The sequence below is a fragment of the Galeopterus variegatus genome, unplaced genomic scaffold, assembly GCF_000696425.1.
Source record: "Galeopterus variegatus unplaced genomic scaffold, G_variegatus-3.0.2 Scaffold3297, whole genome shotgun sequence".
In the NCBI taxonomy this organism is placed as follows: Eukaryota; Metazoa; Chordata; class Mammalia; order Dermoptera; family Cynocephalidae; genus Galeopterus; species Galeopterus variegatus.
Window position 1 is genome coordinate 6,234 of NW_007729408.1, and position 23,431 is coordinate 29,664.

At 43.5% G+C, this 23,431-nt stretch overlaps 1 protein-coding gene across 1 annotated transcript in view; it reads right to left on the reverse strand.

The window, feature by feature from the left end:
- Nucleotides 1–322: 322 nt before the first annotated feature.
- Nucleotides 323–23,431, reverse strand: part of PTGFRN (prostaglandin F2 receptor inhibitor) — a 78,306-nt gene continuing 55,197 nt past the window's right edge. Inside the window, exons 7-10 of the mRNA XM_008584521.1 lie at nucleotides 19,329–19,748; nucleotides 11,681–11,788; nucleotides 5,885–6,190; nucleotides 323–3,846 (exon numbers count right to left, since the gene is read on the reverse strand). Coding sequence (XP_008582743.1) covers nucleotides 3,680–3,846; nucleotides 5,885–6,190; nucleotides 11,681–11,788; nucleotides 19,329–19,748 — 1,001 coding nt within the window. The 3' untranslated portion in view covers nucleotides 323–3,679. The remainder of the gene's footprint in view (nucleotides 3,847–5,884; nucleotides 6,191–11,680; nucleotides 11,789–19,328; nucleotides 19,749–23,431) is intronic.

Here is a 23,431-nt window from a genome sequence, read left to right on the forward strand (position 1 = left end):
TCGATGTTTGTTTCCTCATTTGTGGAGAGAAACTTCTCTCTTTCCTGAGAAGAGACCTGTAAGGTCATGAGAATTCCCTGAAAGACCAGAGACCATCTGCAAGCAACAGGATCCTAGCCCTCACCTTTCTGCTTGGTGGGGACCTCAATATTGATCCCCTTAAATCCATTTCTTCTTTTATCGTTAGTGAAAAATCTACAATGCTTTTATGAGATTCAAAGAGATCAGAAGGTGCTAAAGTTGCTTCTGGAATTCGGCCACCATCCCCCAAGCTGAAGACACTAAATGATAACAGAGGCCAATATCAAGTTCCTCACACAACTTCAATTTAAATTAAACTTCCTTTAATGAAATAAAAAAAAACAAATGGTGCATTGCATAATATTTGTGGTCACAGTATAAACCAATACAATTAGTTCATAAAACATCATATATGGACAAAAATACACAAGACCTTTTCTTTGTCTATGGAAAATTCTGCAGATCCGTATGTGCCACGCTAAGAAAGAAAGTCAGTCAACTGTTTTCTTCTAGGGATCTGCATACGTATTTATCACTGAGAAACTGGTCAAACAGCGGAGGAGAACTTACCCAAATCCCAGTTCCCTTGTTCCTCTGTTGTCATCGGTGAAGCTAAAATAAAAAAAAGTTTCTGAAAGTAGCAAGTTGTGTAGTATTGCTTATTATTCTTGCCAAAAAGGCTCAGTCTTTGGCTCACAGATGTCAGTGACAAAATCATGGCTGCAGGCAGTCTGCAAAGCAAGAAGCAAGAGCCACCGAGGAAACAGACAAAGGTCTGGTGGTGGGGGGCGGGGAAGGGGGGTTCTTCTTTACCAGGATCTTAGTGAGCCACATGGTTAGGAAGAGGGGAACACACAAATACATTTCTAAGTTAAGATTTAATCCAGTTGGTGAGTCAGAGTTCCACCGTCCCATGAAAAATCTGAAAAGTTGTTTAAAAAGACAGGGTTTGCATTTTTCTTTTTCTAAAAGCGAAATGTATATGTAAACATCATAAAGTAAACAATTTAAAGTAATTTTGAGGCTTCTATCTGGACATAGGTTAGGCTCTTTCTGGGGATATTTTTATGATCGGGGGGAAAAAAACTTTGATCAAGTTTCTTTTCGTTAAGAAGTGCAATTTCATCTGTGTGAGCTGTGGCTGGGTCCTTCTTTCCCTCACACCAGTGCTGCTGGCAGGACCCTCTGGAAGAGCACTTGGTGGAGAGCCCTATATGGTACGGCAAGAGTGTATCTCACACTTTTTAAAAACACATTCTAGGCTAATTTATGTTCCTGGAAGTAACTAGGCCCTAGATACAATGCCCTGGGATTTCTCCGCACTTCCTCCCAGACTCACAGTTTGGCAGGCACAATGGACATCGGGTGGGTGAGTGGAGGTCAATGCCTTAACAACCCCAGCCTTGAACTGCAACATTAACGTAAAAGGAAAAGGTATGACATGTGAGTACACGTCACTTTTATCACCACCGAGTGTCTCATGTGACCCAGTCTGTGGTTTTACATATACCCGGGTACCCTTACCTCCTACTAAAAAGGGCCTACGCTACAACAGCCCTGAGTCTTCTTTTACTAACTGCAAGGGTTCACGGGGCACTGGCTGTCACTAAAACAGCACCTGTTTATATTTGTTCTCTCTTTAATTCCTGTCTGTACAATCACCTGTGACCCTTCTCCTTTGAAACAGCAGTTAGGAAATGACATGTGGAAAATACCCAAATCTAGTGCCACCAAGGCCTCCTCCTCTTCCTCTTGTCACTCATGCGCTGGGGGGGACATAACTGCTGCTCGTGTTCCGGCCACAGACTCTAGGCCCGGAATCCATCAGTGCTGCTGCTGCTATCATAGGCAGAGAATCTAGAGTTTCTATTATGTGAGTGGTCCCCTTGGTGGGCAAAACAAAAAGGGAAAACTCGGTGGAAATCTGTCTCTGGGGGTGATTCTGTGATAAGTGCAGAAGCCAACATGGGCAGCAGAGAGAGGAAAGCGGGGGGACAGGGTGAGCTGGGAGGAGCACAGCTCATCTGGCCCATGGTGACAAAGAGCTGTACATGAATGCCCATCATTTTGTATTACTTTATTGCTCAAAACAAACGAATCTTTTTTCCCCTTAGGAAGACAGAGCAGTGTAAGATCCTTCAGAGCCAGGATAAAAGCACAGAGGTTTGCAACTAGGGCATGAGTCACCAGTGAGCCTCAGAAAACCCCACTGGGATGCTTCGGAAAGGCCAGTGCTGTGCAGGGGGAGAAACTTGAGGGAGCGGAGGCTCCGAGGGGAGCGCTCTTAAAGCAGAAGCAGCCGGGACTCAGACGATCTCTTTCTGTCCACTGTCCTATTCCTGATGGGAGCAGTCAGGCAAAGTGGACTGCTCTCAGTGCTACTTTGTAGGCTGTTCCCGTGACAGTAAATTGCTAGGTTTCCTTTATGTTCCTAATAGAAAACCAAACATACCACAAAATATACCCTTTCTCACTAACCCCCTGCAGGGGATCTTTAACAGACTTGAAGGACTGAAAAGGTCATGGAAAATACACGGTTCTTCTAGGCAATCTCTGATTCCTTGAAGTCAGTCAGTCTTGCAAGTAGCAATTTGCCTTCATGTTAAGGACCCCAAGCAGGACGTGAAGGACACGGCATGTCTGTGGGTCCCCCTGCAAGTCCCTTGGTGGCCAATGCCTTTGTCCTCCACGAAGGGCAGGAGAGGGGAATGGAGGTGTCTTCTTCACCCTAACACACCCCCTGGCACCACCGACCCTCCCATTGAGCTGTATACATCTAACTTCCCAGGATCCCTCGAGGCTCAGTGACCACAGAACTTTCAGAGAGTCTGTTTCTTTCCTTGTCCTCAATCTCCTCTTCCTTGCAGACCTTCTTACTGCCCTGGACAGAGGTGGCTGTGTATTTTTCTTCATATTCATTCTTAAGGCTAAGGTGGCAAGATAAGGTGCTCGGTGGAGAGCCAAATTCTAGATTCCAGGGCTGCCATTACAGCACTCTCACATAAAACAAATACAGAAGAAATGGATAACGGGCAGAGAAGCAAAAGAAAAAAAATGCATTTGGGCTCAATAAGAAGTTATATACTCCAAGTTTAGATTTCGAATGTATTCTAAACCCCTGAAAATAGGGGGTGGGGTAGGGTAGTAAAAGCCACAAACGAGCCTTCGGCACGGGCCTGTGTTGTCTCTAAGCCAGGGAGGAGGGTCGTATTTAGCAGGTGTCTTAATACGCGCCTCCAACGTGGAAGCCGGCTCTCCAGCAGGCAGGCACATTCCCACCCAAGATAAAGAACTCTGCATGCCATCACCCCTTCCTTACCGCAACCCCTTGAAACAAAAGCTATAAACACACACAAGTCAGAGGATCTACAAACTATTAGGAGAAAAAAATCAGACGAAGGTTAACCATTAAAAAGCTGCAGTTGGGAAAACACACACTCGATTGTTATATCAGAAAGTGCCGTGGGAGAAGAGCTGTGTGCTGGTAAACATGTCCGCGCTCAGAACTTGACATGCAGAAAAGAGAGCGCGCCAAGTCCCACCTGAGATTAGAGAGGACTGGTTTTTAGTGTAACACACTTGGTTTTCAAACATCACTGTCCTCTTCTTGCCCCGATCGCTCCTAGAACATCCCACTGTCAGTCCCTTCCTGGCCGGCCTAGTCCATTTCCATTGACATGAGCCGGCGGCGCTCCCGCCTGGTCTCCTGAACCTCCTTCTTACAGCACCACTGGGAGCTGCAGTACCCGATGAGGCAGGACAGGAGCCCGATGACGGTGGACAGACCCACACCGATCAGCAGCGGGTACTTGAAGGCGGTCAGCACTAAGAGGGAGAGATCAAAGGGGAAGTCGGTTAGTGCTGCAAGGAAGGCAGCCTGGGGCCTGCTTTCCCCACTGGAGCAGGATCTTCCTGAAGGATGGATATCCCATTCCTCCTGGACTCAGCACCTAGCGCAGTACTGGAGACAGCAGCAGCTCAGCTGTGTCTGTCCAAAAACTGAGCAAATGTCTCCCCACCCACTTCTGGGGGTGGGGGTAAGAAAACCATAAAAACAATTTCACTCGATGCCTCTGAATGTTAACTTGCTTTTTAGGGTTTTGGCAGGAGATTGATTTTAAAAGTCAGTATAAGGGCACCACACATTCAGCAGCAGATGCATCCTAAAAAAACTGCATAAATCAATTCTATGCATTAAATAAGTGAAGTGTACTAAGAGAGCTATTTTAAGTAACACTATAGTAAATTATCTAGCAAAGTGAATAATCACTCTCTTACTTGTTTGGTAAACCTGGGTTTTCATATGGAGTTACTTCAAGCAAGGAATTTTTAAGATGCAAATATGGTATAGATGACTGTTGGGAAAATATAGGAAAAATGGTCAGGGCCCCTCAGATGTTCAGAATCTTGCCGAGCATTTGATGTAAACAGGCATATGCGCTCAGGTGTTCCTTGGTTATCTTCTAGTGTAATTGCACAAGTGCACCCAGGTGTCCTGGGTTATGGACTTAAGTATAAGGATGAGTGGCTCTGATCCCTGGTGCCTCCCATCCCTGGGATGCCCCCCCATGGGGGGGCATGGGGAGGTCACTATTGTTGCTGGAGGCTGCTGCTAGTGCCCCCGGGACCCTCTGCAAGGTGACTGCCACTGCCGGACCTGTAAGCTGCTCTGCTGCTGCTGAGGAAGCTGAGGACTGAGCTCATGTCATCTGCCAACAGCTCCTGAAATCTTTCCCAATTACCTAGCATGGACCTGCGTGTGAGGGGTCTGGGGACCCAGTCTGTACAATGGGTTTGGAGGGTCTGAGCCCTAGCTCTGGCAATGTAAATGGAAACTTAGTATAACTAAAATAAATAATGAAACATTTTGGCTTTAGTTATGATTTGCCTTACTTTACAATGACTTAAGTTTCAGAAATGCACAAACACCATTTGGGTTCCACCTCCAAAACCCCATCTTTCCTTTGCTATAAGTACCAGTGCTCCTTGGGTAGATGCTGCCACTGTGCTAGGTGCCTTACACTTAATTTGGTTTAATTTCCAAAATAGCCCCATGAGAGATTATTATCCTACTTTACAAGACAGAAAGTGGATCAGAAAGGCTAAGTGATCTGTGGAAGAGCCAGGGTTCCAATGTCCATCTCCCCATGTTGATATCTCGTTAGGGGAATATACCCAAAAGGTTTCTACTAATCCTCAGAGGCACCTGGACTTTAATTCTCTCCACAGAGTTACTTCAATTAACATTTACTTTCTGAATCTTTCTGCAGACGAGACAGGTTTCTTGTGAACCAAGCACCAACTGTCTCCACTCTGGGATGCTCAGGGAACAGAGCTCCAACCATCTAGCTCAGCTGACCTGCTATTCAGTGAGGGCCAGTGAAGCTCCCACCTGGGCTCTGTGAACTACCCACTCTGTGCTAGGGACTCCAGGAGGAGCCTTCCTTCTCCAAGAAGCAAAACCAATAGGTGGGCAAAGCTACAGCCTTGCCTGGAGACCTGAACCCTCTCTCCCAATGCTGTTTTCTGCCTCTGCCAACCAGTGTCCATGCCAACCCTAGGACACAGTAAAGTGGGTTTTTACAGGATCTGTAGAAGAGGCAAAGCCTTGAAGATATTTCTAGTAAGTCTTGAGAATATTTCCCAATGGTGCCACCAGCACATGATAGCAAAGCTGGGAAAACAGTGAGGACTGCTGTGCTCTTTCTGGGTTCAGGCCCAGGCCAGGTCTAGAAGGGAAGCAGGGCATGCTGTGGCACATTCCTCAGATCGTGACAGATTCCTGGATTCTGTCGGCTGCAGCCTGCCACAGAGAGAAGACATTCCCCAAACACTGAAAGAAAGATTTGTGTGTCATTCTTACCATCCATCTTCACAGTTATAAAGATGGGCTTGGAGTGGATCTCTGCTTCCTTCTGCCAGGAACCTGTTGGTGACTTCACCCATGGAGTCACGGAACAGTAGTAGTTGCCAAAGTCTTGGTCCTCGGAGCCATGCACTTGCAGCAAGAATTCCAGCACACTCACACGCTCCAGGCTGAGGTCACTCTTCCAGTCCCTCCGGGCCGTAGTCACAATCCCCTTCCGATCCAGGGAAGACAGGAGGACAGGAGCCTTGTCCAGGCCAAAGGAATGCACCGCAAACCAGGACACATCAAATGCCATGTTGTCTATGGATGACCAAGCCAAAACTGAAAGGTGGCAGAAGTAATAGATATGGCTACCACATATGTAACCCTCACTATGGGCCTGCACTGTTCTACATGCTGTAAGTCTCTCTGAATCCTCACAACAGCCCTATGATGAAGGGACTTTAATATTTCGCCCTCTATGGCAAGACTAAATACCTTGTTCAAGATCTCAGCCAACAGGCAGCAGAGTGCGCAGCTTAACCCAGGGAGTCCAGCTCCAGAGTCCAGCCTCTTAACCCCTCCACTGCCACCACCCAGCCTAAGGAGTCATAGGAAGAAGAGTTGGGGCCAAAAAATGTCTCCCCCAGAGAACATAAAGCTGGTATGTAGTGACACCACATGCTGTGTCTCCCAAAGATGGCAGGGTCCTTTGATATTTCAGGCAGAACAACTCCAGACTAGGACACTAAAGTCCTTTTATGTACAAAATGTACACAAACTGAATTGTACAAAATTTAGAGTTGTAAACAGTTTAGATTTTATTGTTCACTGTTTTTTTTTTTCTTGCAGAAGTGTGTAAGTTCAAAACAAGAGAGAAAAATGTCAAGCTGAGAAAATTTCAGGCAGAACAACTCCAGACTAGGACACTAAAGTCCTTTTATGTACAAAATGTACACAAAATGAATTGTACAAAATTTAGAGTTGTAAACAGTTTAGATTTTATTGTTCACTGTTTTTTTTTTCTTGCAGAAGTGTGTAAGTTCAAAACAAGAGAGAAAAATGTCAAGCTGAGAAAACTGAACACAGTTTTACAGTCCCAGAGAGTAATGCTGCTGCATGGTAAAGTACTCTGCAAAAGTAAGGTTCTAACAGCTCAAATAAATTAATAGGGCCTAAGAGAAAGGAGACTTTAACACAAGTGGTAATTCTCACAGAACGTGAAAACAGAGCTCACATCACAGCCCTTGACCTCTTCTCTCGACTGGTACCAACCAACTTCAGCTGTGTCAGCTCTGACATTGATCCAGCAGCAAGAAGAGACTATGAGCCACAAAACCTGTTTTATCTTAAATCTGCTTGAGGCTTTCTATATAAATGTTGAATAACAATTTTTGCTGAACAAAAAGACTTATTCATTTAGTAAAAATACACTAATAATCTCAAAAAGCACATTTAAGATAAATAATTTTCAGATGCTTACATATTACAAGAGTGTAAGCAAAACTAAAAGTGAAAATTTCTACAAAATTATCCAAATAATTTCTCTTCAGCTCATGCTAAAAATATAATATCTGCTTTCCCCCCCCATTGGTCCACTGTGGCACTAGAACAAGAAATTTTCTTGTGTGTAAATTGTCTCCAAAAAGACCAGTTCCCTAGGGGCAGAGGGAGGGCCGTCAACCCCCTCACATCCTCTCAGTGCAGGGACAGAGTGGGCACCGGGTGACTCTCGTGTACTCAGTGAAAGCTAATTTAGTGCTGCTGTCACCTGCAGGTGCTGGGTAGTTATTGAAGTCAAAAAGTCACAATTGTGTTCCTGCTACTTGTGCCCAGACTCTAACCCCTGGTCCCCACTCTGTGCCTTACAGTGTGGTGGCCAGGCTCCAGGGCCAAGATTGCCTGGGCTAGAATCCCAGCACCAGCACTTGTTAGCTATGTGAACTGGGTGAGCCACTTAAGTTCACTGAGACAGTTTCTTTATCTGTAAAATGAAAATAACACCACCCATGGTTAAATTAATTGCATTTATAAAAATGCTTAGAACGGCACCTGGAACATAGTAAGTGCTCAATAGAAGTTGGCCACTATGAGCGACATTATCTTCACCGTTCAACATACATGGTCCTACAGGTCGATGCTGCTAAGAGACGGGCAGCAGATGCTGTTAGTGTCTCGCCCAGACCAGCTGCTGCAGGTGTTGGCTGCTAAAGCTCTCATACCTGTACCCTCCTCCAGAGGACTGGCCTTAGCTGACAGAAGCCACCTGCTGGAGATGCCTCCTGGAGGTCAGGAAACACCCCTGCTCCTTGGCTATTCGGTCTGTGGACAGTGACTGACTATTGAGGGCACAGAAAAACCCAGTCCCCTTACCTCCAGGTGTTCAATTCTTTGTGGTACAATTCATGCACCAGAGCTCCCCGTGGGAGTTAGCCTTGCTCTGAATTCATATCACTGCCTGCCTTCTTGCCTGGCTCCATCCTGATTCCCTCACTCCCTCACGGTGTTCTCCTGAGAGCACCCCACAATAATCACTTGCACACTTGTCTCAGGCTTTGCTTCTAAAGAATCTGACCTAGACACCACCTCAGGAGAGCCACGATCTGCTGCCCCCACTCCCACATCAGCAGAGGAACGCCCGGTCCTCAGGCCACTTATGCAACGTGTCCTTTCCAAAAGAGAATTCCCTCACAGCCCATAGGATGTGTGAGGAAAACTAAATTCAACTTGTGTTTAATTATTTAGAATCTTCCACCCACACAGTCCAAGAGTGCAAAGTTCTGGAAAATTGTGATCTGCAAATAACAGCTACCTATAGCTTTTGCAATTACACTGGAGGAAAAGACTTTTATATTAAGGGCACAACTGGTGACCTATTAATTTACTGAGAAAGCATGGAAAGGATTTATTTTCGTATATATCATAAATGAGTCTTGAGGGTGAAAACAGTGTTACAGTATTCCAACTTTCGGAAAAGATTTCCCTCCCGTTCCCCAGTAGTCTTCTCTACTTTTACTCTCATCTTCACCTCTGAGTCCTATTTTGTGTCCTTGGTCTCACACATCTCAGGTATAGTAGCAGCCGCTCATTCAAGTCCTGGGCTCCTCATTCCTTTACCCCTGTAAATAGAGTTAACCAGCTCCATTGGCTTGGATGGGTTTCTTTCTTTTCCTTTTCAAATATCTTCCACAAATTCTTCCCCTTTTGTTCTACCTCTAAAGATCAACCATGTTCAGCTTCCCTAAGAGAGCCAATTTTGGTATCAATCTACTAATCCAGGGGTCAGTAAACAATAGCCTGGCAGGCCATATCCAGTCTATCACCTGCTTCTGTAAATAAAGTTTCATGGAAACACAGCTATGCCCATTTGTGTACATTAGTATCTACAGCTGCTTTCACAATATAATGGCAGAGTTGAGTACGGTAGTCCCCCCTTTACTCATCGGGGATATGTTCCAAGACCCCCAGTGGATGCCTGAAACTATGGATAGTATCTAACCCTATATAAACTATGTTTTTTCATTTATATATATATATGATAAAGTTTAACATATATTAGGCACTGATGGAGTTTGGATGTGTTGTCCTCTGCAAAACTACGTGGAAATTTGATCTCCAATGTGGCAGTGTTGGAAACTGATTGAGTCATGGGGGTGGATCCCTCATGAATGGATTAATGCTCTCCCTGGGGGAGGGGGGATTAATGAGTGAGTTCTTGCTCTATTAGTTCCCACGAGAGCTGATTGTTTAAAGGACCCTGGCACCTTCTCTCCTCTCTCTCTCCCCCCACCCCCTGCTCGCTTCCTCTCGCCATGTGATCTGCTTGTGCCCACTGGCTCCCTGTTGCTTTTCTGCAATGAGTGGAAGCAGCCTGGGGCCCGTGCCAGATGCAGCTGTCTCGGAATTGTGAGCCAGGTAAACCTCTTTCCTTTATAAATTACCCAGTCTCAGGTATTTCTGTTATAGCAGCACAAAACGGACTAAAACAGGCACAGTAAGAGGTTAATAATAATCAATAATAAAATGGAACAATTATAACAACATATTAAGTAAAAGTTATATGAATGTGGTCTCTCTCTTGAAATATCTTGTATATATTACATTTGGTTGACTGTGGATAACTGAAACTATGGAAAGCAAAAGCGTGGACAAGGAGGAACTACTGTAGAGACCATCTGGCTCACAGAGCCAAAAATAATTCCTACCTCGTCCTTTACAGAAAACATTTGCTGACTCTGAACTAGTTGCCACCTGAACCTTCAACTGGAAGTCCTGCAGGAGCCAGACACCCACCTAGATGGTGGCAGCCACCAGGCCTCTGCTCCCAGACCCTTGTGAGGCCTGGTGCCCTCTCACTCCCCACTCTGGTTCCACCACAGGCAACTCTCACTTTGCTTTAGAACCTGCCCCTTGATGGAGAATAAAAACCTGCTTCCAGTTTCCTCCCTGGGGCCACACTTCTGGCCTCCACACAGAAACTTGTGAACCCTGTGCAATCTGGCCTTTCCAAGGTGCAAATCTGCCAGAACCCGTGACTCTGCTTGTGATGGGTGGGGCATTACAAACAGCGTCCAGGGCCAAAGCATGCTGAGGGAAAAGGGCAGCTTTAGTGAATTAGGTTCTCCACGGCATCTTTAGGAAAAGGCAGAGGGTGGTGAAGTCGTGCTGTGTGCAGCAAGAGAGACACCCTAGGTGCATTTACTGTTCTTTTAAGCCCTAAGGGTAGAAGAGTGAGAGAGGGACATCAACTGGTCACTGAATGGGGCCAAGCAAAAAAGGTGTAAGACTGATGTGTCCCACAACTCTTAGGCATCCTGTCTCAATGCCAATATTTTCTGCTCAGAAAAGCTTTACAAAGATTTTCTATGAATTCTAACAACAATAGCACCCTCTGGTCATTTGCTACTGCTTTATTTTGCTCTGTATTTCTTCACAGCATTAATCAATAGCTGATATTACATGGTGATGGGAGTTTGGATGTATTGTCCTCCCAGAACTCATGGAAATCTGATCGCCAGTGTGGCAGTTTGAGTCATGGGGGCGGATCCCTCTTGAATGGATTAGTGCTCTCTCTAGGTGGGGGGAGTAAAGAGTGCGTTCGTGCTTTATTAGTTCCCTCGAGAACTGGTTGTTAAAAGACCCTGGCACCACCTCTCTCTCTCTCTTGCTTCCTCTCACCATGTGATCTGCTTGTACCCACCCTGCCGGCTGCCTGCCACCTTCCGCCAAGAGCAGAAGCAGCCTAAGGCCCATGCCAGACAGAGCTGTCCCAGAATCATAAGCAAATAAATCTGTTCTTTATAAATTACCTAGTCTTGGTATTCTGTTATAGCAACACAAAGTGGACTAATACACATGGCGATTTATTTCTTGCCTCTGTCCTTAGCTGGTTGAAAGCTCCATGAGAGCAGACTTTGAGCTTTCTACTCACTCTGTTCCCAGCACCTACAGCAGCACGTGTAGATCAAAGGTGCTCAATAACTACTGGAATGAATAAATGAATGAAAGACACAAGAGAAGGTGGCCCCACCAGGTTTCAAACCATCCTGAATCAGCCTCAGAGCTGACCCTCTGATTGTCTTGACAATCAGACTCAAAAGTCTGGATGCATCTCCAAACCATTTAGCAGATAGATGCATCCATTCAGCAAGTATTTATTAAACACCTAATGAGTACGAAGTACTGACTGAGCCAGTTAGGGGATAAACAGACAGTCCAATCACTGCCCCCAAATCTGTGTACTCAGTAGAGATGATATGAGAAATATCTACAAAAAGCAAAATGGGAAAGGGGAAGGATGGAGAGAGGTACCTGGGTCCAGTGCTGCTCCTTCGACAGTGATGATGCAGAACAATTTGATCAGATCTCCCCGGGTGACTGATGGTGTGTCTGAATGCACAGAGGCATTAAATATAGGACCTGGAAGAAAGTAATGCTGGCCTTATTATTCTCTTTCACATGTCTGTCAAATTCCATTCTTGGCACTCGAACAGGCATCTAAATGTGGTTCCCTTTCCAATCATGAGAAAGCAGTGAGACAAATCTAAAATGTAGAATATATATAAAATTGGTCTGTATTCTCTCAAACCTCATTGACATGAAAAACAAAAAGAGGCAGGGGAACCATTTTATTTTTTTATTTTTTTATTTTTTGTCTTTTTCCGTGTCCGGCAACGGCTCGCAACCCTCAGTGTCGCCCCCGTACCGGACCGGTGACCGGCAACGGGATCGCAACCCTCGGTGTTGCCCCTGCGCCTCGCTCAGCCAGTGATCGGGAACCGGTCTGTATGTGGGATCCGAACCCTCGACGGGAGCGCTGCCGCGCTTCCCAAGCGGCGCACTAGCGCAGTGCGCCACCAGGCCGGCCCCAGGTTACCTTTTTTCTATTCAGAGAGGCACATGCATTAGGCACATCCAGCTGAGCTTCATCTTAAGATTACAACCAAAATAGAACTCTTCCTAAAGAGTCACTTCTGCCCTGGCTTTTCTTTTACCTCTTCTCTGATGACAACCATGGTCTCATTAGAAGGCCACCTCCCACCTCTCACCTCCCACCCTGGTACAGGCTGGGTTGTTTCTGGTTTAGTGTGATTCACTTCTAGGCCAGGGTGGCTGAGAGATCAGAAGAGAATGAACCAGGGATGCTTCTGGTCTCGATGGAGTGAGTGGCCTCATTGTGCTGTGCTGGGTGCTGGGGTCAGGGGCCCTGCTGTTAAGAGGCTGAAATCCAGTAAGGAGACAGACAAGCCAACGATGATGTTTCTAAAATGTATGGAGGGAACATTAAAGGCATAGCTCCAGTTTCTACCAGGGGAAACTGAGGCAGTCTGGATATTCCTTTAAAAGACTATGAAAATGGGGGAGGCTGTGCATGTGTGGGGGTAGCGGGCATATGGAAACTTTCTATACTTCCTGCTCAATTTTTCTGTTAATCTAAAACTGCTCTAAAAAATAAAATCTAGTAAAAGAAACAAAAACAAAAACCCTACCCAGACAGAACTTGTCTCACATGCCTCCCTAAGAACACTGTAGGCATAATTATTATTTTTAACCCATCTATGAATCCCTCTTAGGTGACAGCATTTCATAGCTTTAAGCCAAACTGATCCTAGGAGTTCAATGTTTACCTTATCCCAACTCCTAAAATCTAGCAACAGGAAAACCTGAAAGAAGTTTCCAGAACATCAGTGCTATGGGCTTCCCCTTGGGTTTCTTGAAAAGCAAAGACATATGGCCCTGAACTCTGATTCCAAAACTCATTAGAAGTTGAGAATAGAGGAACTGCTACTTTCTTGTTCAGATTACCAAAAAGAAAAAAATATCTCAAAATACTTTTGAACCCTCCAGAAGAAATGACCATGAGAGAGAGAAGGAATAAAAGGTCATGCCATCTAAGGAGGCAATTAATTGAAATGGCTATATTTTAATCTCAACATGATGACTAATGAGGCAAATTCATCTGATTGCTTTTGTAACAGCAAATACATGAATAGTTTGTATTTTCCTGAAGAGAACCCTGGCAGGGTTAGGCAGCCCTGGGTGAGAACTGCCCAGTGGGAGGTACGTAAATCCAGGGGCGCAGAGAACATAAAGGCAACCCTAGGAAATGGGGAAAGGGATGGAAACAAAGAGGACAAGGAAACTTGACCCACTTCTGGACATCGTCTCCTTCAGGAACTCTCAGCCCCAGCTCCCTCGGGCCCTTCCCACCCTCGCCTTGCTCTGGCTGCAGGAGTGAGGTGGCACTGAATCAGGCCAACGGCTGTGTGCTGGCTCTGGGGTGATGAGAGGTGATCTGTGAGACACTGCAGGGCAGTAGCAACCATGCAGCAATGGGGGCCACATTTTTTCCTCACATTAGAAATTTCATGGTAATAAACAGAACCACACTAAGGGTCTTCAAGTGTTCAGGACTCTTCTAAGAGAATACAAAACATTAAGCAGTCCTCATACTGGATTTATGGATTTACTTAATTTGAAACAGCAAAGAAAGGCTTACCTAATTTGGACAAATTTCACTTTTTCTTTATATTTCCAGTTCTCATTCCCCCTTATTGGCCGTGGCTGTGGGAATCAACAGAGCATTTGTGCTGTGGCTCACAGTACAGACCAGGACTGGGGGAAAAGGCCCTCATTGTGGTGAACTGTTCACAGTAGTTGATTTCCTTCTAATGAAATCAACAGCTCACTGTTACTAGGGGTCATTATCTCAGGCTTAGAAATATTTTCATTATGGTCAATTTCTGTGGTAATGCTGTTTTTGTGAGGGGATTTGTCTGGTTAACTTCACAGATGACAGACTATGGCAATATTTAAGTGAACAACCGGAGTCACTAGAGGTCCCCCGATTCGTGGTCTGCAGAGTACAGGAACCACTTAGCTTTTAAATACAAACATGGGCACAAACCGTGTTCCAATGCCAGCACCCCCCAAAAACGGCTGTTAATGGCAGTATTTTTGTGAAAGCAAAAAATTACATACCATCTGCCATTCCATTAATAGGGTAAGGATTAAGCAAATTCTAGGACCTACAGTCATTTCAGTTGGTATTTACTTAGAATTTGCTATAACATGTAAAATGCTTATCTTATAATGTTAAAGAGGGGGGGCATGGAGCAGCCATAAAATTGTATATACAGCCTGATCTCAAAGTCATAAAGAAAATATACAAGGGGAAAATTCTAAGATGAACAACACAAATTAACAGTCTCTAGGAGGATTACAGGTGATTCTCTTTTTCTTCTTCATATTTTACTATATTTTCAAATTTTCTGTATTAAGAAGAAAAAAAATGTGACACTCTTTTTAAAAGTCGAAGCCTACACCAGCACATTTAAATCCCATTTTCCCTCTTGGCACTTTGAGTCAGTAAAAGCCTGACTCAGAAGGGCCCCTTGGAAACACAGTACTCAATATGAGGCAGGTGCCTGAAATCAGGGAACTGGAAGGTGGACACTGGAAGGACCTCTTTGTTCTGTGTCTAAGGTGCTGCTGAGTTTTAGGAAAGGAAGGCTGTTCAGTTTCAAATCAATGTTTGCTGGGGGTTATTTAGGGCTGGAGCATTGTGCTGGGCACTGCCGTTGATGGCAGCTCCTAATTAAAAGGTGAACTGACCATGAGAACTCCTTGGATTAAATAAATAAAAATCTTAGGCAATCTATTCAGCCTGGAACCTTCAGGGATTTTACTTGGTGTGCTGAGATTTGAAGAACTGAGAAATAGAGTCAATATCCATTTCTCACTCATAAATACATATAAAAGATGTTATGTTTCCCCTCTTTCACATAACAGTTTAAAAGAAAGATCAAATAACAAAGTAAAACAAGATGGAATTGGCTCTTACAGACAGAAAAGCAGATACATAATAAAGAACAAAAGCCACATAATCACCTCATCTCAATAGACACAGAAAAAGCATTTGACAATACCCAACACCCCTCCATGATAAAAACACTCAACAAACCAGGAATGAAAGGAAACCTCCTTAACCCATAAAGGGCATCTATGAAAAACGCCCAGTAACATGATACCTAATGGTGAAAGACTGAATGTTTTCCCCCTAAGATCAGGAACAAGACAAGGTTGCCCACGTGTGTTATTTCTATTCAACATTGTACTGGAGATTTTAGCTCGGGAGTTAGGTAAGAAAAAGAAATAGAAGGTATTCAGCTTGGAAAGGGAGATATAAAACTACTTCTATTCACAGATAACATGATCTTGTGTTTTAAAAATGGTAAGGAATCTGCAAAAAGAATACTAGAATTCATAAACAAGTTCAACGAGGTTGTAGTATACAAGATCAATATACAAAATCGGTTAGGTTTCTATACAACTGCAATAAACAAACTGAAAGTAAATTAAGAAAGCAATTCTATTTACAGTAGCATCAAAAAGAATAAAACAGAATAAAATTAACAAAAGAAGTTCAAGACTTGCACACTAAAAACTACAAAACACCACTGAAAGAGATTAAAGAAGACCTAAATAAATGGAAAGACATCCCATGTATATAGAATGGAAGACAATATTGTTAAATGGCAAAACTCCCCAAATCGATCTACAGATTCAACACAATCCCTATCAAAGTCACAGGTGTCTTTTTTTGCAGAAATTACTAGGCTGATCCTAAAAGTCACAGGGAAATGCAAGGAACCCAGGATAGCAAAAATAATCTTGAAAAAGAATAGCTGAAAGTCTTTCACTTCTTGATTTCAAAACTAACTAATCAAACAGTGTGATATTGGTATAAGAACAGAAATACAGATCACTGGAATAGAACTGAGTGTCTAAAAATAAACCCTTACATTTACAATTAAACGATTTTTGACCAGGGTGCCAAGACAACTTAATGTGGGAAAGAATAGACTTTTCAACAAATAGTTCTAGGACAACTGGATATTACCATATAGGAGAATAAAGTTGAACCCGTTTCTCATAACACATACAAAAATTAATTCAAAATGGATCTTAGCCCTAAATGTAAGAGCTAAAACTATAAAACTCTTAGAAGAAAACACAGGCATAAATCTTCACGACCTTGGATTAGGCAATGACTTCTTAGATATGACATCCAAAAAAAACAAGCAACAAAAGGAAAAAACAGATAAATTGGACTTCATCAAAATTAAAAACTTTGCTGCTTAAGGGATACCATTAAGAAAGTGAAAATACAACCCTCAGAATGGAAAATATTTTCAAATAATAATGTCTATGGCAGCATTATTCACAACAGCCAAAAAAGTAGAAATAATCTAGATGTCCATCAATGCATGAATGGATAAACAAAATGTAGTATATCCAAAAACTATTATTCAGCCATAAAAACGAACAAAGTACTCATACATGCTACACATGGATGGACCTTGAAAACATGCTGAGTGAAAGAAGCTAGTCACAAAAGTCCACATATTACATGATTCAATTCATATGAAATATTCAGACAAGGCAAATCTATAAAGACAGAAAGTAAATTAGCTGTTGCCAGGGGTAGGGGAATGGCGGGGAGGATGGGAGCGACTACTAATGGGAAAAAAGCTTCTTTTCGGGAGGATTAAAACTTTCTGAAATGAGATAGACGTGACGGTTGTGCAACTCTGAATATGCTATAAAATACTGAAGTGTACATTTTAAGTGAGTGAATTTTATGGTATGTCAATTAAATCTCAATAAATCTGTTATTAAAAACAAAAAAACCCAAATAGATAAACACTTAAAGAGGCCTATGCTTTCTTTACTCTTTCCAAATCTAAGGGCTTAAATCAATATTTACCCTTTATGAATTTAAAAGTTAAAAGATACTAGAAGATTATTTCACTACATACTATGAAAGGTTATAATACAAAATAATATTAATAGAAAACAAACTTTGAGTCTAACTTACTTCTTTTTTTTTTTTTTTTTTTTTTGGTCTTTTGTCTTTTTCCGTGTCTGGCAACGGATTGCAACCCTCAGTGTTGCCCCCGTACCGGGCCGGGGACCGGCAATGGGATCGCAACCCTTGGCGTTGCTCCCGCGCCTCGCTCAGCCAGTGAGCGGCAACCGGGAGTCTAACTTACTTCTAATTTAACTTAACAAATATCTTGCATTCACTGTACTGATTTAATTAATATCTGAATTATTACAGATGAGTATGAATTTATACATTCAGAAATTTCCAACTAGAACCACAGCAAAGTTAGTAAAAACATTTTGCCTTAAACTCACAAACAAGCCTTCATGCTCATATTCTAGATAAGATTGGGAATTAAAAACTTAAATCATTTTCCTGCTGAAGCACACACACATACACAAAGGATCTTAATGAATTACACAGACATAGGATCTTAATGAATTACATATACAAGTAAGAAATATTTCTATTTGAGAATATGCATTGTATCTGTGCCATTAAAAAAAAAAGTAGACCTTTCCTCCTTATAGCACAAAAACATCCTACTTACCAAAGATAAAATCATTTCGGTATAGACGAAAATTGTCCTTGCTTTAATTAACTTTCTCATAGACAAACATAGCTAATAACTATTCTTAACAAACTAGGTTGGGGCCGGCCCGGTGGCGCACTGCTATAGTGCGCCGCTTGGGAGTGTGGCGGCGCTCCCGCCGAGGGTTCGGATCCCACATACAGACCAGTTCCCGCTCACTGGCTGAGCGAGGTGCGGGTGCGACACTGAGGGTTGCGATCCCGTGGCCAGTCCCGGTCCGGTACGGGCGCGACACTGAGGGTTGCAATCCGTTGCCGGACACGAAAAAAGACAAAAAGGAAAAAAAAAAAAAAAAAAACTAGGTTGACAGGTATATTCATCCACACCACAGCAGCTCTGGTGACTTGACTAATTTATAGAAAATCTTTTTCCAATTCAAAAGCAAGGTGAGGAATAAGGTTGGATGCTCATCCCCTGTATGGAAACACTGCTCTCATTAGTTGGGCCACGAACAGTAGTCACTACCTTCAGCCCTAGAGGTCCCTAAGAGTAGAAAGCCGTGGGATAAAACTGGGGTCTTAACTCTGAATCTTCTGCTTTGGGCAAGTCATCTAACCCTCTGGAGGCTCAATTCCCTCCTCTCTTTATATTCCACCATGTTCCCTAAAGGATCTAAGGTAGCTGAGTTTCCATTTATTTTTTTTAAATGAGCGAAGAAATGAAAACATATGTTCACACAAAAACTTGCACAAGAATGTTCACAGCAACATTATTCATAATAGTCAGGAACTGGAAACACCCAAATGCTCGCCAGCTGACAAATGGAAAAACAAAATGTGGTGAGTATCCATACAACAGAACATTACTCAGTCATGATAATGAATGAACAAAGTACTGACACATGCTATAACAAGGGTGACCCTTGAAAACAATATGCTCAGTAAAAGAAGCCAGACACAAAGACCATGCATATTCCATTTATGTGAAATGTCCAGAACAGGCAAATCTGTAGAGACCAAAAGTAGATTAGTAGTTGCTGGAGGATTGGGGGTGAGGGGTGGGAGACAGGTAAAGGAGGGGGAGGTGTGGTTAGAAGGTGTTGGCTAAGGGGTCCAGGGTTTCTTTTGGGTGTAATGAGAATGTTCTAGAATTGGTTGTGGTGATAGCCACACAACTCTGGTGACTATACAAAAAGCCATCAGATTATGCATTTTATTTTTTTATTATTATTATTTTTTGTGTGAGATCGGCCGCACTGCACTCAGCCAGTGAGCGCACCGGCCATCCCCATATAGGATCCGAACCCGCGGCGGGAGCGCTGCTGCGCTCCCAGTGCTGCACTCTCCTGAGTGTGCCACGGGCTCGGCCCATCAGATTATGCATTTAAAATGCATTTTATGCATTTTAAATTGTATGGCCTGTGAATTGAATTATAGCTTGACAAAGCTCTTTAAGGAAAAGAAAAAAAAAAGGCATTTGATCAAAATCTTAGGGTCTCCTCTAGCTCAGTTTATGATTCCATAGGGCTCCCTGCTCACCTGAGGTTTGGAAGTCTATCTCAATAGGATTAGAGAGACTAGTTGCTGCTTCTCGCCATAGGCTGCCCCTGACAGGAGACCAGGCTGTTACCATGCAGCGGTACAGCCCTGCATCTGAGACCTGAGTCTGGTACATTCGATAGCGAAATTCATCCTCCTGCACTTTTTCTAACACAACGCCATCTACCCGCGATGCATCCGTCCAATTCTCCAGCTTCACCACAGAATCCTGGTCCAGGGAGATGATGTATTTGGTTTCGTTGGGACTGGAGAGGTCCCCAACAGGCTTCTCAGCCATGATGAGAACAGAGTAGCGTGGTGACTTAATGTTCTTGGAAGACACTTTGCAAGTCATCTCAAATGTATTTCCTGCAGCAAAAAAAGGCTTTGGCTGCCTCGCCTTCACCACAAGCACGGAATCTGGAATGAAGCACCAGAAAGAGGTGATTTCCAACAGCAGCAGTTAAAATTAATAGGTATCTAAAAGCGAAATGTCAAGGAAACAGAAGTTTATTTGCAAGTCGCCACACAATAGCACTTATGAGAATATGGAAACTCGAAAAAGAAAATCATGTGAATAAGAAAGCAGGCTGAAAACCACTACACTGGAAGAAGCAGCCTGAAATGATTTAATGAGTATGAGGGGAGAGGAAATCGATGGTGAGAATTTTTTAAGGACTTTCAAGTCTTTGAGAAGTTTTACCCCGGGAGAGAAAGCGGGAAGCTACTGGTGCCCCCAGTGATATGAAGGGAAGCTCATCCTTAGGGAGCTGGGGAAGACATGGTGGAACATGACAACCAGGCCAGGCTCTGGCCACACCATTTGCCTCTTTCACTCTGAAGGTCTGTTGCTAGCAGGGAACATGCCCCTAGCTCAGCTGGCCTGCTTGGAGAGCAGAGCAAAGGAGAAATGGGCTCTCTCTGTTTAACCATATGACAGTAACATTACAGAACAGATTTATTACTAAAATGACAGCAGCATATGCATTTGTAGATCTAATCATTTCCACTTGTTTTACACTTTAATTTCAAAGATGCTGTTTTAACATTTTGTCTATGGTTACATTAGCATTAGCTTAACTGTGTTACTTCCTGTTCCTCTGTCAAAATAATAATCTAAGCATATACACCTTAGAATGCATCTATTGTAATAACACAATGTCAGGAACTTGGAAGGTACTTAAATATTTGTTAAATGGATGAACAAATGAAAGAGATACATTCTTTTTTATCCTTTAATAAGATGAGTAATCCTATAATCTGTTTAGTTATAAAATGAGATTTTTATATTGGGTTTTCTGGAACACCTATTCCACCAAACCTATTAGCAGAACATATATGCTGTACTGTCTCTACAGAATCACTGAGTTCTGAGGTCCCACCAGGTCACCCTCATTCTTTCTTGATTCTCCTGTGAGTTTGGTCACCCATTCATTAATCACACATGTACTTATTGATAGCATTCCATATTCCAGGACCTGGGAACACAGTGGTGAACAAAACATACAGATATCCCTCCCTTTACATGCTAGTGGAGAAAGACAAAATAAATAAGTAAAATATATGGTATGGTTAGATGGTGATAAATGTTTAAGAGAAAATAAACCAGGCAAGGAAGAGAAAAAGTGTGAATTTACCTATGGGGGGCGGGAGGGAATCACAATTTTAGGTAGTGACCAGGGACATCCTCACTGAGAGGGCAACATTTGAATAAGCACCTGAAGGGCGTGAGGGAGCGAGCCCTACCCATCTGGGGGAAAGCATTCCAGGCAGCAAGAAGAGAAGGCTGAAAGCTACAAGGCAGGGGCATGCCTGGAGTATCTGAGGAACTGTGGATGGGCAGAATGGTGCAGGCACTGGGGAGAGCTGTGGGTGAGGTCAGAGGTAACGGACCAGCTGGGACAGGGCATCCAAGCCCACTGAAATGACTCTGGGTCTGCTCTGAGTGAGCTGGGGAGGCTTCGAAGGTTTAGAGCAGAGGAGTTTCATGATCTGACTTACATGTTAAAAGGATCATTCTAGCTATGTTAACAGGATCATTCTGCAAGAGCAGAGGCGAGGAAAGGGGTTAGGAGGCTATGACCCAGGCAAGAGATGAGGGGGGCTTGGCAACAGTGGAGGTGAGCAGTGGTAAGATTCTAAATCACATTCAAGAACGATAATATTGATTCAAACATCACATATTGTACACAAATACTGATAGTCCACTCTGTACACCATAAATGTGTACAATCAATTATGTTTCGATTAAAAAATAAAATTTAAAAAATAAATAAATAAGCCAACAAAAAGAATGAGGAGTCTGAACAACGGTGCTAGAAGAGAGCTGGCTGAGAAGACCAGAAGCACCGTTTTGAAGATAAGTTTGAGATTCCCATTAGACAAGAAGAGGTGCAAGAAGGCAACAAAATATTGAGTCGAGTTCTGGAAAGAGGTCTGGGATAGAAATGTAAATATGGGAGTCACTGGTGTATAGATAGTATTTAAATTCATAAAATTAGAGGAGATCACCAGGGGAATGAGGTTAAATAAAAAAAGAGGTCCTGAGGTAGTCTTATGTTTGAGGGTCAGGAGAGAGAATAAGAACCAGCAAAGGAAGCGAGAAGAAGCAGCTAATGAGGTTGGAAGAAAGCCCTGAGAAGGTGGCATCCCATAAGCCAAGGGAAAAACCAAAGTATTTCCAGGAGGAGGGAATGATCATGTGTTTTAAATCCTGCTAAGCTGAGTAAGATAACTGCTGTTTGGAGTTTGCAATATGATGATCACTGGTAATCTTAACACTAGCAGCAGGGAAAAAGCCTTATTAGAGTAGGTAATTAGAGAGAATGGGAAGAGAAAAACTGGACACATCAAGTATAGATAAATCAAATACTGTGGCTTTAAAACGAAAGAGAAACAGGTGGGCAAGGGGTGTAGGGAACAAGACGGAGTGGAAAGCAAGATTAAGATTAGCTTTTTAAAAAATATACAAGATCTAACATCATGTTGATAGGTCAGTGGGAAAAGTCCAGAAGAGAGAGGGATACTGAAGACCTAAGAGAAGCCATGTGCCTGAGTAGCAAGAGGGACTAGCCTGTGCTAGGACGTAAGGCTGAAGAACATGGGCCCGGCTACTGCGGTAGTGTATGCAAATTCTCCTGACTCTTTCCATTTATTTAGGGAAATAGGAAGCAGGACCAACAGCTGAGAGAGAGGCTGGTGGAGGAAGTTTGTGGAGAAAAAGGTGGTACGCAATAATCATTTAGGAGCGGGGGGAAGTAAACAGAGTAAGGAAATACAGGATTCCCGGGCAGTGCTGAGAGCCCACCTAACATAAGTGATCACAAATTTAAAGTGAGACCAGTCAACATGTTTGAATGTTTTTCTCCAACTACATTTAGCTCTGCAGACAGAGATAGGGAGGCAGCAGAGAGCTGGCTTTGAACTAGGTTGTGGTTTAGCCACAGTATCACGAAAACTAAGAGAGGGGCAAGGGAGTTAAGGGTGTATGCAATGGAGTGATTGTGACTGGTCAGGAATTTAGGCTGGGTAACAGTAGGTGTAGGGAAAGTGAAGATAAATGGTCAGGATACCTAGAGAGGTTCAGGTTCTTGCCCAGCGCTTGATGTAAATAAGCATGTGTGCCCAGGTGTTCCTTGGTTATTGTCTAATGTAACTGCACATGTGAGCCCAGGTGTCCTGGGTTATCTGACTTTAAAGTATAAACGACTAGTGGTTCTGATCCAATGCCCCCCTGCCCCAGGGAGGGTCATGGGGTGGCTGCAAGCTGCTGCTGCTGCAAACCATTGCTGTCAGGGCCTCTAGGACGATCAAGGAGGCCACCACCACTGCAGCTGAGGAAATTGAGCTCTGAGCCCCTGTCATCTGCCAATGGCTCCAGGTATCCTTCCCAATTATCTAGCTTGTGACCTGTATGTGAAGGGTCTGGTGACCCAGCCTGGCATGTGAGAGGTCTGTGATCCAGTCTGTTCAATGGGTTTGAAGGGTCTCTGAGCCCTAGCCCGACAGTAGATGACCATGAAACTTGTCCTTACCTTCTACTCCTAAACACATCTAAGAATCACAGAGGGTGCTAGAATAATCACACCAGGACAGAAGGTGTG